This window comes from Pan troglodytes, chromosome 9, assembly GCF_028858775.2.
Source record: "Pan troglodytes isolate AG18354 chromosome 9, NHGRI_mPanTro3-v2.0_pri, whole genome shotgun sequence".
Classification (NCBI taxonomy): Eukaryota; Metazoa; Chordata; class Mammalia; order Primates; family Hominidae; genus Pan; species Pan troglodytes.
In genome coordinates this window covers 9,324,206-9,337,405 of record NC_072407.2, presented here as the reverse complement: position 1 = coordinate 9,337,405, position 13,200 = coordinate 9,324,206, and the positions used below count along the sequence as shown (strand labels likewise).

Genomic DNA, 13,200 nt, shown 5'->3' with positions numbered 1-13,200 from the left:
AATAAAAAATATTTTTAAAATATAAATTTATTTGTAACCTCCTTTTACTTTTCTGCTTGGTTTTCTTCTTTCATTCAGTGTTTACCAGTTTCTTATAGTTAATTTTATTTTAAGCTGTCTCACATTTTCTGAAGAAAAGGGAACATATTAAAGCCAACAAAACAAATACATTATCTTGCATGAGATGATTTATGTCATGGTACAATCAAATGCTATAAATCTTATAAAAACTTCTCAAATAGTTAGATGGCTACAGTTGAACAGATGGACCATGTCATATATTTTTTATAATGCTTCTAAGGTATGGCTAATTTTTAAAAAATATTTTAGTAATGATGGGAATATTATTTATAGAAATCTTATAAAATATATAATGAAATATGTAATAAAGTCTAGATAAATGTGTATATACATAATATATATTACATAATATATAATATATAATGTATATTTATATATTACATAATATATAATATATAATGTATATTTATATATTACATGTATAATATCTATTAAATATAATACATTTTATATATTATATATTAAAATATAATGTAATATATTATTAAATATATACAATAATAATCTATTACATTTTATGATTATATAATATATAATAAACATATAGTATATAATCAATATATACTGTATATTTGTATCTATATATGTTTTTAAAGTCATTCCTCTAATTAAGTCATAACCATTCAGGTAAACTGGAAATTTAAGCCTACTTCAGGTTTGTGGTAAATAGATTCTCTCTGAACTAGCATATTCAGAATCATTAAACAGTCATTTCTTTGGACAAGTCCTATAGAATGTTCTTATCTCTTCAGCCATCCCAAGACTCTTGAGGGCCTGACCTCGCTTACACTAAAGCAGATCTGCCTTATGCATCACTGAAGTAGGGAGGGAAGAAAGTTTGATGAACTACTTCTGACCCCTAGTGGTGTCCAGAAAAGACCATTAAAGGAATGACCTTTAAAGGATGGACATACAATTTTTTGTCCAAGGCAGGACATGTGTGGGTGTCTTTCAGTAATTATATTCTAAGAACAGCAAAAACTCCACTGCCTTGGCAAATAGGAATGTTTTAGTTCTATATAATTATAAAGAAACTGTCTTTTAAACACAATATACTTTCTCTATGTCTTTGGAACAATGACTATTGGTCATTACCCTATTTTAAAGTAAGCAAGTAATCACACAGGGAATTATTCTGAAAAGACAGAAAAAAAAAACCAAGAGATTTCTGCATATGTAGGTCAGTTTTAATCAGAGGGCATCAGAAAAGACTCCTGAAAGAATGACCTGGTTATTATAATCACAGACTTGCTTTCCGAGTCAACATTCCAGACAGTGCTCAGAGGGGATACGAAAACCCTTTTATTTCTCCAGACTCAAATTCACCGCTATTTGTCTTCTCTATTTATTTTATTATAGGCATTGTTCTGGTTGCTGGGAACTCAGACAGAGATACCATACACTGACTCTCAGATAGCATAACACAACATGATGTCTTCGAAAACTGTAAATCTTTTTGTTTTTTAAATACAGGTGGAGCATCTGGCACACCTGACATATTGATCTTCTTTTTCTTTAAATCTTCATTTATTTACCTTATCAAAACTATGCTCTTTCATCCTACCTTTCAAAACATATTTAAAAAAATCCTCCATCATGTATTTTGCTCTTGTAATCCCAAAAGGCTGATAGTCTCTATGGTGGCAACATGGATGATACTGTTCCCCATCTAGATGGTCTCATTTCTTCTGTATCTAGTCTGAAGAAGCCTGAATGAAAGTAGATTTTTAACCTTTGTAGCTAGTCTGAAGCCTTTGTAGTCAGTCTGAAGAAACCTGCATGAAAATAGATTTTTTTTTTTCCTTTGGGACAGAGTCTTGCTCTGTCGCCCAGACTGGAGTGCAATGGCGCGATCTCGGCTCACTGCAACCTCCACCTCCCGGGATCAAGCAATTCTCCTGCCTCAGTCTCCCAAGTAACTGGGATTACAGGAGCACACCGCCACGCCCAGCTAATTATTTTTGTGTTTTAGTAGAGACACGGTTTCACCATTTTGCCCGGGCTGGTCTCCAACTCCTGAGCTCAGCCAATCCACCTGCCTCGGCCTCCCAAAGTGCTAGGATTACAGGTGTGAGCCACCAAGCCTGGCTGAAAGTAGATACTTTTAACACATACCTACATTCACAGAATATTAAATCTTTTGTGATCAATCCCAGATCCTTGACGATATGTCTGAGTCAGGCTGGAAATGAGAAAAATCATGTTTGAAATTGGAGTGTTGTATTCAAGGTCAGCAAGATCCCTGGAGCAGCATCTGTTTTATAAACCATTCAAACTTGGTATATGATGACTCAATTGGTGGCCGAAGGTCAGAAAAGACCAAGTGTACACAGATGATTTTACACACACTTTGATAGGAGTGTTCACATTCATATTATCTTTAGAACTCTGTGATTGTATAGCTCTTATTTCATAGAATAATTAAAAATTATTTGATAAGTGCCCATTCTATGCTAACCCTTATTTTTCATATTCTTGGGCAAAAAACAGATATGGTTCCTAATCTTCTACAGCCTCTAATGAATCTAATGGAAATTCAGTGTATAATAAGTGGTATAAATATAAACTAGCATACTGTGATGACAGTAAGTTAGTTAAGGGGGTTGAAGAAATGAGATAATCTAGGTGGGGAGCAGTATTAGAAAAATCCCCCTGAGGAAGTAATCATTTTAACTCAAAAGTTAATGGTGAAAGGAATTGCTGTGCAAATACTTGGGGTAGATAATTCGGAGCACAGAGAAGACCATGGGCAAAGATCCTGAGACATGCATGTACTTAGCTTGTTTTGAGGAAGATAAAGATACCTAAATATTAAGGAGTGTAGGCAGTAGTGGTCTAAAGATGTAATAGAAGAGGCAGGTGAGCCACGTTATACAAGGCTTTTTGACTATGATAAAGAATTTGTATTTTACATTAAGAGCAATGGGTAAGTGACCATCAAAGAGTTTTTTCAACAAAGGCTTGTGTGATTTAGTAGATGTTTGTAGAAAAGCAATTTGGTTTCCCTGGAGATAATACATTTTTTAGAGGACAAACAGATAAATCATGATATTAGCTAGTAATAATATTAAATTATTATTAATTTAATAAATTATCATAGTAGCCAGGGAAACAATGATATTATAAACCAAGACGGGCAATGTGTAAAAGTGGGCATATCTGGGATGTGTTTCTGGTAGAAATGGTAGAAACTGATGAAAGATTTGATGGAGAGAGGAAAGGGAAGGAAAGAGAGAAATAAAAAATTTTAAAAATGACTCAAGACTTGTCTTATGCAATTGTGTTATTGGTGGAGTCACTTTATGATATTAGGAGAAAAGGGACAGAAAATAGAATTTGGGGGGAAAATCAAATACTTTATTGGCATCATTCTTATTTTAAGATTAAACACTCAGATGAATATATTAAATAGCCAGTTGTATTCATGAATTTGAGCTCTCAGGAGTGGTCAGGAATCAGAGGTGCAAATGTTAGTTTCAAATAATAAGAAAAAGTTGACATAGTCTGCACGTTAAGGAACTGAGAATTTAGTTTGTAACAGAGATATTAGTTAAATATTTAGTTTAAATATTAGTTAAATATTTAGCTAATAAATACAAAATTATAAGTTTTATTTAAAATTGAAACGTGATACCAAAATAATAGATATATGGATAAATTTGTCTTAAGAAACTTCTTGAAAAGTGATTGTTGAGTTGCAAGATCGTTTTAAAAAGGGTAGGAAGAAATTGAGGAAAAGATGGTGAATAATTTAGGCAGATAGAACATTTCGAGAAAAATTTTACGAAAGAAGAGAAATTCGATTTAGAGAAATGAAAGAAGATACGTATTCAAAAGACTGAAAAATCCTCTGCAAGAAACGAAGAAACTTCAAGCATTCTATGGAGAAAAAAGTATTAAAAATAGTGAGCTAAGTTATTCAATGCTGACGAGTCAGGGCAAGAAAAACAATGGTTAGACTGCTAGAAGACGTCAGTGTAGTATAGAGAGTACATTGAGAAGAAAGTCTGTGGAACTGTGTTGTGAGGCTAGTAAGACAAAGCTGAAAAGTAGGACATAAAGGGCAGCCCAAATCTGAAGTTACTTTAACATCTCGAAGTTACTCAATCAAACATGAAAGTATGGACTTTTGAACATCTGTTTACATTATTAGAGCTTTAAAAAAACTTATGATTCTCAGGTCTGGAACTTAAAGCAGGCAAACAATGTAAAGAAGAAGCCAATTGATTCTGCTACCATGAGGCTTTTGAAATTATAAGCTTGGTTGTTTGAGCCTGGCTTTGTGATCTGTAGAACTGCAGGTTCTAAGAAAGAAAACACAATTGGCCAATACATTGAATAAATGTATATTGAATAAATAGTTAATCAGCTCATTAACTGAATAAATAAAGGAATGGGAAGCACTGAGCTGCTATCAAAGGCTCAGTGTCTTCAATCTAATTCTCTACATCACAAAGGCACAAATGAGTTGAACATCTCAAGAGGCCAGAGCTCCAGTGAGAAATCGTTTACCCAAAGTCTCATGCATAAATATTCCTGTCTGCTTATCACCAACGAAGAAAAAGTAATTGCTGCCTACATCATCTGGAGGGGGAGAAAACAGGAGTATCTTCATTAAATAGTATTTGGAGAAAAAATATACTTGGAGACGGCACAAAATGGAAAATGATGGAAAAGTGACTATTTAATAGACTTATGATATTTAAAGCCCAAAGATTACTCTTCACTTTGAATGTTTAATGAATTGGAGAGAAGAAAATAATTTTTCAAGAACCTCGGCTCTTTACTGGTATAAAATTTTTACCACTATCCTTGGGAAAATGTCTAAGCAACATATTTTTTTAAAACTAGCCTTCTCCTTTTACTAATCTCTTCCTTATTTGTTTTTGCTTATGATTTCTAAGGATATGTTCACATCCAGACAGTGAAAAAATAATGACTTTTAAATGACATCAAAAGAAGACCATTTTCTCAAAGGCAATGGATACTATGTCTCAAAGAAACAGAATTTCTCAGCTGTTTTTTTTAAGTCAGTAAGTTTTAGGGTATTTCGTTTACTTAGAAATTTCATTGTATTCAGGTGAAATTGAAACATTTCCTTTGAAAAAAATACTCTCACATGTTTCTCAGTTCCAGAATGATTACTTCAGTAAGCCCTAGCACCAGCACGAATTCTTCCTTTCTTCTCACTGGATTTTCTGGCATGGAGCAGCAATACCCCTGGTTTTCCATCCCCTTCTCCTCAATCTATGCCATGGTGCTTTTGGGCAATTGCATGGTTCTCCATGTGATATGGACTGAGCCAAGCCTGCACCAGCCTATGTTTTACTTCCTGTCCATGCTGGCCCTCACTGACCTGTGCATGGGGCTGTCCACTGTGTACACAGTGCTGGGGATCCTGTGGGGGATCATTCGAGAGATCAGCTTGGATTCCTGCATTGCCCAGTCCTATTTCATCCATGGTCTGTCCTTCATGGAGTCCTCTGTCCTCCTCGCTATGGCCTTTGACCGGTACGTTGCAATTTGCAATCCACTACGTTATTCCTCCATCCTGACTAATTCCAGAATTATCAAAATTGGGCTCACTATAATAGGTAGGAGTTTTTTCTTTATTACACCCCCCATCATCCGTCTGAAATTTTTTAATTACTGTCATTTCCACATCCTTTCTCACTCTTTCTGCCTGCACCAGGATCTTCTCCGCTTAGCCTGTTCAGACATCCGATTCAATAGTTACTATGCCCTGATGCTGGTTATTTGCATACTGTTGTTGGATGCTATACTCATCCTTTTCTCCTACATTCTGATTCTTAAGTCAGTCCTGGCAGTTGCCTCTCAGGAAGAGAGGCATAAATTATTTCAGACCTGCGTCTCCCACATCTGTGCTGTCCTTGTGTTCTACATCCCTATCATTAGCCTCACAATGGTGCACCGTTTTGGCAAGCACCTTTCCCCCGTGGCCCACGTTCTCATTGGCAACATCTACATCCTTTTCCCACCTTTAATGAATCCCATCATCTACAGTGTCAAGACCCAACAGATTCATACCAGAATGCTTAGACTCTTTTCTCTGAAAAGATATTGAGAGATATTGAGATGTATTGCCTAAAAAAAAGAAAGAAAAGCAGCAACAATAATAAACAAAAATCAGCGCCATAAAAAAGAAAAAATTATTAAAATTGTAGATTTACTCTGAGTCCATGACAAATGACTTTAAAAAATATTTAAATATAGTCAGAGAATCAACAAACAAGTTCCATGGTGTCAGCCTGGACACATGTAGGTCACTCTATCAGTCTGACCATATTTAAGAAAGAGGAAAAAATTGTTTATTTGCCTCAAATGTACTTTTGAGCATTTCCTTTGCCGTAAAACAAAGCTGGATTAAAAACCTAGGTTTTCAAGTTTCAAAGTAGAAAACTTGAAGTTTCTTTCATTCTCTGAGGTTTACTTAATTAACCTTCAAAATGGAGAATATAGCCAACTCACAGGAATGTTGTGATACCTGTATGGACCAGAATTGTCCAAGGGAACTTTTCTAAACTGATGGCGATGTTCTATAAAATACCATAAAATGGCTAAAGTGGAATATATGGCTCCTGTGCGCTTGAAATGATGGTAGTGTAATTGAACAACTGCATTTACAATTTCAGTTACTTTATTTCTATTTAAATGTTTAATGTCCTTGTATTGGACAGTTCAGTTCAGCAGCCACTATATTGGACAGGGAAGCTACAGTTTATAAAGAGGACACAAAGAAATATGACTTTGGATTCAACTTCTACCATGTCTAATTTAAATCAGAATCCTTATTTTTTAGATTTTATATGTGGACGCCACTGCTACAAGGCTGGAAGTAGATTTTGCTCTGGATCTTTTGCTTTTATATCTAAGTGGGGGATCTTCTGAACAGATGAGACTGTCCGCTAACGACTTATTCTGAGTTTAAAAGAAAAAAGATAAAAGAACATAAAGGGGCTCTCTTCTAAGTAAGCTAGTGCAGCTTTCCAAAGAAGGAAAGAAAGGAAGGAAATCAGGTACAGAACTATGTATGGATAAAAAGAAAATAATTGTTTTAATCTTCCTATATTCTATTAGGTATCTAAGAAGGTAAGTGTTAAAATTGGACAAATTAATACATGAGTCATTTTACACCAAAAAGCAAATATTTCTTTTTATTTTTAGATATCAACTAAAACTTAACCAGATTTGTCTTCCTGTAATTATGCCTTCCTTTCCTTTCACTTTGGACTTCATTCAATAACATAGCCTCTGTCTACTTATTTGACTCAGAGGGAAACAAAAATACAGGCTTTGGTTTCTAATAGCTTAAGCCTCAAAGTGAGGAAATTGTTTCTGGACAGAGTAAAGTATCTGGTTAGAAAGATAAATGTAAAATTATTCCTAGAACAATAAATTAGGTCTTCTGGGTTACAGTATAAGGTTAATTTGAAGGATAAAGGAGTGAATTTCCTGATGTCAAAGAGGATCTAGTGCATCTTCTGGTATAGCTATCAGAAGTGAAAACTGTGAGGTAGGTTCTAGAGGGGAAAATGTCAATATATATATTTTTTACTATATAATCATAGTAGCTGCTGAGGCGGGCGGATCATGAGGTCAGGAGATCAAGACCATCCTGGCCAGCAACGGTGAAACCCCGTCTCTACTAAAAAAACACAAGAAAGTATCCAGGCGTGGTGGCGGGCACCTGTAGTCCCAGGTACTCAGGAGGCTGAGACAGAAGAATGGCGTGAACCTGGGAGGTGGAGCTTGCAGTGAGTCGAGATCACGCCACTGCACTCCAGCCTGGGCGACAGAGCGAGACTCTGTCTCAAAAAAAAAAAAAAAGAGAAAAAAAAAAAGAAAAGTTGATATGAATGTCAGGTGGTAGTACTGCTCCAGGTTCCCTAATGATAATAAATGTCTGCATGGTCCCTCCTGGCAGACTGGAATGTGGCCAATCTGACAAGATTCCTACGCCCCAGTTTTATAATGAAAAGAGAAGTTAGCTGCTGAATCTGTAGAGGTCATGTGAATGTCTCATAGATTTCTCAATGGCCAAAGAAGCTTCCCTCTAATGCTTTGAAAGTGAATAAGCATCCACCTCCCATACGCCGGAGAGCTGACACAACACTGGGGAAGCAGAGAATTCTTCAACAACTGACAATATGTTTCCCACCAGCCACTCATAGGGAAGCATCAGAATGAATTTATATTTATTATTTGAACAATATTACATGTCTGACACAACTGAGTTGTTGGTTTGAGAGTTATGTTTAACAGGGAGAGTAGGAAGGCTCATCTGAAAACTTCATACTATGAGTGTTTGTGCTTCAGATTAGGCAACCTATAGAATGTGAACCAAAATAGTTTGAAATAATGGCCGTGACAAAACAGGTAATAAAAAATACCTAAGAGTATCCTCAGAAATCATTGCTTATTTTAGAGCTATATAATTGTACTATGATGATAAGATTTATGAAGAACTTCAGAATCTTTACAATTCAGCCAAAGGGAGGAAAATCAGTAAAAAAAAAAAAAAAAAAAAAAAAAAAAAAAAAAAAAAGCCAATGAAAGTAAACTTTATATGATTACTGGGCTTTATATAGAAAGAAACAGGTTTAGAACATTAGTAGTTTAGATTGTTTGTTTTGCAAAGGCCTCTATCTGGAAGCAATTACTTTAAAAAATAACTAAACCTCTCCTGAGGAAGAAAAGGCAATTTCAGAGACATCAGCCCAGGTCCTGAAAGGAAGAGCAGATGGAGACATCACAGGTGTTTAAAACACTGTCTGTTTTGAAAAACTACATAGTAGCCAGGTGGAGACATTTTTCCATATATCTCAAAAAGCCAGCTTCTAAGGAAACTTGTTTTCCATGAATTAGGCAACAACAGCTGAAACTGTTGTTGATGTGGTAGCCTGCAGAGCCAGTGAGAAGCAGTCACCAGATTCCTTTGTAAGGCCTGCAAGGCTACTATCCAGCGTCACTGAGAAACGTTACGAAAACAGCCACAGTGATGTTAGGGAAACACAGTTCTCTTCTTTTTGCCTCTTTTTTTTAATAGGTAGACTGTCATATCATTGTAACTGCTGCCTTAAATGAAGTCACAGTTATTATAATAAGGAGAAAACAAAAACATTGCCGAGAACAAGGTGACAAAAGTAAGATTCAGAAAATCAGAAAGTCTAGTCCATTCAATTGCTATTCATTTAACTCTTACACCGAAAAGCTAAGGTCCAGTGGGAGAAATCAGTGATTCTTAGAAGTGAGAGGACATGGTTCAGGATTAGAAATGTGTTTTTAGTAAAAATGATCTGCTAATAATAAATCCACAGGCAGATGTTCACTGTACACCAGCAGTCTTCAATGTTTTTGGTACCAGGGACTGCTTTTGTGGAAGACAAGGTGCAGGAGGGCATGGTTTCAGGATGAAACTGTTCCACCTCAGAGCATTAGGCATTAGATTCTCATAAGAAGCCGCAACCTAGATCCCTTGCACGCCTCTATGAGAATCTAATGCCGCCACTGCCGATGTGACAGGAGGAGGAGCTCAGGCAGTAATGCTTGCTCATCCCCCTGCTGTGAGACCAGGTTCCTAGCAGGCCACGGACCAGTACCGGTAAGTGGCCAGGACTGCTCTACACTATACCTCCCTATTTTCCTAGGCTTATCAAAATCTTATTGTTAAATAGACTTAAGAGATGTTCTACTTGAGGCTGTGTCTCCATTCCCTAGGGTATTTGTTACCGTTAATTGCAGAAGATAATTGCTAGAGTAGTGAATAGAGGCCTCCAGATGAAGGAAATAAAAATAGTCCATTTTCCCAGAAGTCTCTTGCAGAAACTTAAAAATTAATGCCAACCTAGCCAAGAACACCCCTGCAGTAGGAGTCGATGTCCTAAAGCTTTTCCAGTAAAAGTGTGGTTTCTGCCCCTGCAGTCTTGGCACCATGTAATGGCACATAGAAAATGCAGGCTTTCAGGTTGCAGCCAGAACTGAGGAATCAGAATCGGTGTTTAGCTTTTGAGATGCTGGTAATGTTCTCTTTCTTGGTCTGAGTGTTTGTTAAAAGCTTTTGCTAATTTCATGTCAATTTAACAAACTGTACTTTTATTTATGTATTTTTCTGTACTGAATAATAAAATATAAATTTAAGAAATATGAGTGGAAGTGTCAATTTACATATAAACCTGGCAGACTGAATATGTGTTCATTTCTGGTACTTTCTCTAATCCACTAAAGCTATAGATGTACACACAGAGACATTGTGAAGAAAATAGCACTATATGTATAAACAAATTGATAAGTATATACATTTAAATATGATTTTTTTAAAAAACAGAACAGGATAATCTGAAATCTATATGTCTACAGAAAAGGATACCAATGAGAAAAAACGTTATCTGCAAAGAGCATTTTCTGGAAAAACACAGGAATTACTTATAAAGCATTCGTCAGGGGTAGGGCTAAAAATGGTAGAAAAGGTGAATACCTGTTTAAGGTTGCCTAAAAGATAGCCAGGTACTCATTTCTCTTTAATTCTGGCAAAATGATTAGTGTCTGTAGTAACCAAATCAATGATGATCCAGACACTGGGAAATTCAGTGCAAAGGATGCCAGGACTAAGGTGTAATATATGAACAGAGAGATTATGCAAAAGAATACATATCGAATGCTGATAAACTGTCTCAAGAGAAAGGACTAATAGATATTGGCATTTGAGTATTCGCTTAATGGATTAGCTAGGCTTCTTTCTGATCAGCCTTCAAAGTAACTGGCCAGATAACTAATTGTACTGTGTTCATAGAAATCCCCACTATATTCTTTTTTTTATTATTTTATTTTATTATGATTATACTTTAAGTTTTAGGGTACATGTGCACAATGTGCAGGTTAGTTACACATGTATACATGTGCCATGCTGGTGTGCTGCACCCATTAACTCCTCATTTAGCATTAGGTATATCTCCTAATGCTATCCCTCCCCCCTCCCCCCACCCCACAACAGTCCCCAGAGTGTGATGTTCCCCTTCCTGTGTCCATGTGTTCTCATTGTTCAATTCCCACCTATGAGTGAGAATATGCGGTGTTTGGTTTTTTGTCCTTGCGATAGTTTACTGAGAATGATGATTTCCAATTTCATCCATGTCCCTACAAAGGACATGAACTCATCATTTTTTATGGCTGCATAGTATTCCACAGTGTGTATGTGCCACATTTTCTTAATCCAGTCTATCATTGTTGGACATTTGGCTTGGTTCCAAGTCTTTGCTATTGTGAATAGTGCCACAATAAATTGCATTTACAAACCTTTAGCTAGACATGAAAGTTCTCCAGTTCCATATTTCATGGTGAGGAACAAAGAATATAGTGGAGATCCCACTATTATAAATATTAGTAAATTAAACAAAAATATGAGAGATGAAGTAGCCAATAAGGGGGACAGGAAGTAGGTTTAAGAGTGCAGAAAAAAAGGACAAAGGAATAAATATGGGGGGCATGGAGGAAAAAATAGGGTGAAGTCAGGAACGCCAAAATCTTACTGGAGTTCAGGAGAGAGTGAAAATAGAACATGTAGAAGGAACTTACTAGAGATCAATACAAGACATTTTTCTGAACAAAAGAACACAGCAGTTGAAATTGAGAGTATCCACAAAATACCCAGAACAAAATAAAAATTCATATTAAGTTAAGAGAATGAAAAAAACAAGCCACAGAGAACATATTTGCAAAACATATTATCTGATAAAGGACTTGTATACATATTATACAAAGAACTTTTAAAATTCTACAACAAAAAACAAGCAATCCAATTGCAAAGTGGGCAAAAGATCTGAACAGACACTTTACCAAAGAAGATATATAGATTGCAATAAGCACATGAAAATATACTCATCATTAAGAAACTGCACATTAAAACAAGAAGATACCAACCACTACACACATATTAGAAGGCCAAATTCCAAAATACTGACATCCACCAAACACTGGCAATGAAGTGGAGCAACAGTAACTCTCACTTATTGCTTGTAGGGATGAGAAATAGTGCAGCCAAATTGGAAGACAGTTTACAGTTTCTTACAAAACTAGTCTTTTCATGTGACCCAACAATCACACTCCTATGTATTTACCCAAATGAGTCAAAAATTTATGTCCACACACAGACATGAACTAACCAAGGTTTATAGGAAATTTATTCATAATTGCCAAAAGTTGAAAGTAACCAAGATGAATGGATAAACTGTGGAACATCCATAGGATAGAATATTATTCAGTGATATAAATAAAGGTCTATCAAGCTGTGAAAAGACATAAAGAGCTTTAATTGTATATTGCTTAATTCGTTTTAATTATAGTCATCATTCTCTACATATTACTCCATTAACCTATTTTATCTTGCTGTTGAGAAACTTCCATTCCTATAGTCTTTCATATCCTTCTGTTCTGATTATTATTCCTCAAACAAATATAGATATTCAATAATAGACAAATAGTGAATAAAGTATGGTACATTCTTTGACTTAGTTTCAGACAGCTATTGCATAGAATGAAATAGATTAATATTTAATAACAGGTAATGTTATGATTTATTAAAAATAAGATGATAAATAAAAGATTTAGTATCTTCCCATGGAGATAACACACTTAGATACAGGTTTCATGTCACTTTGGAGATGAGTAAAGAGGAGTAAAATGATTAACTCCCAAATCTTGATCACATTGAGTATCAAAGGAAGGAAGAAGAAAAAATTATTAATGGTGGCATTAAATATCATTTATTATTGGATGTGTTATTGGCATTGTATTGGCGTGTTTTCACACTGCTGTAAAAAAAATAACTGAGACTGGGTAATTTATAAAGAACAGAGGTTTAATTGGCTCAAAGTTCTTCAGGCTGTACAAGAAGCATGGCAGCATCTGCTCAGCTTCTAGGGAGACCTCAAGAAACTTACAATCATGGCAGAAGACAAAGCAGGAGCAAGAATCTTCACATGGCCAGGACAGGGAGAAGCAGGGTAGGAGGTGCTACACACTTTCAAACAACCAGCCTCTTGAGAACTCACTTACTATACAGTACCAAGGGGGATGGTACTAAATCTCTGATGAGAACTCTGC

General features: G+C 35.7%; 1 protein-coding gene across 1 annotated transcript; it reads left to right on the top strand.

The window, feature by feature from the left end:
* Positions 1-5,200: 5,200 nt before the first annotated feature.
* Positions 5,201-6,166, top strand: OR51V1 (olfactory receptor family 51 subfamily V member 1). The gene has a single exon (XM_521772.6). The coding sequence runs from the start codon at positions 5,201-5,203 to the stop codon at positions 6,164-6,166; it is 966 nt and encodes a 321-aa protein (XP_521772.5).
* Positions 6,167-13,200: the final 7,034 nt, after the last annotated feature.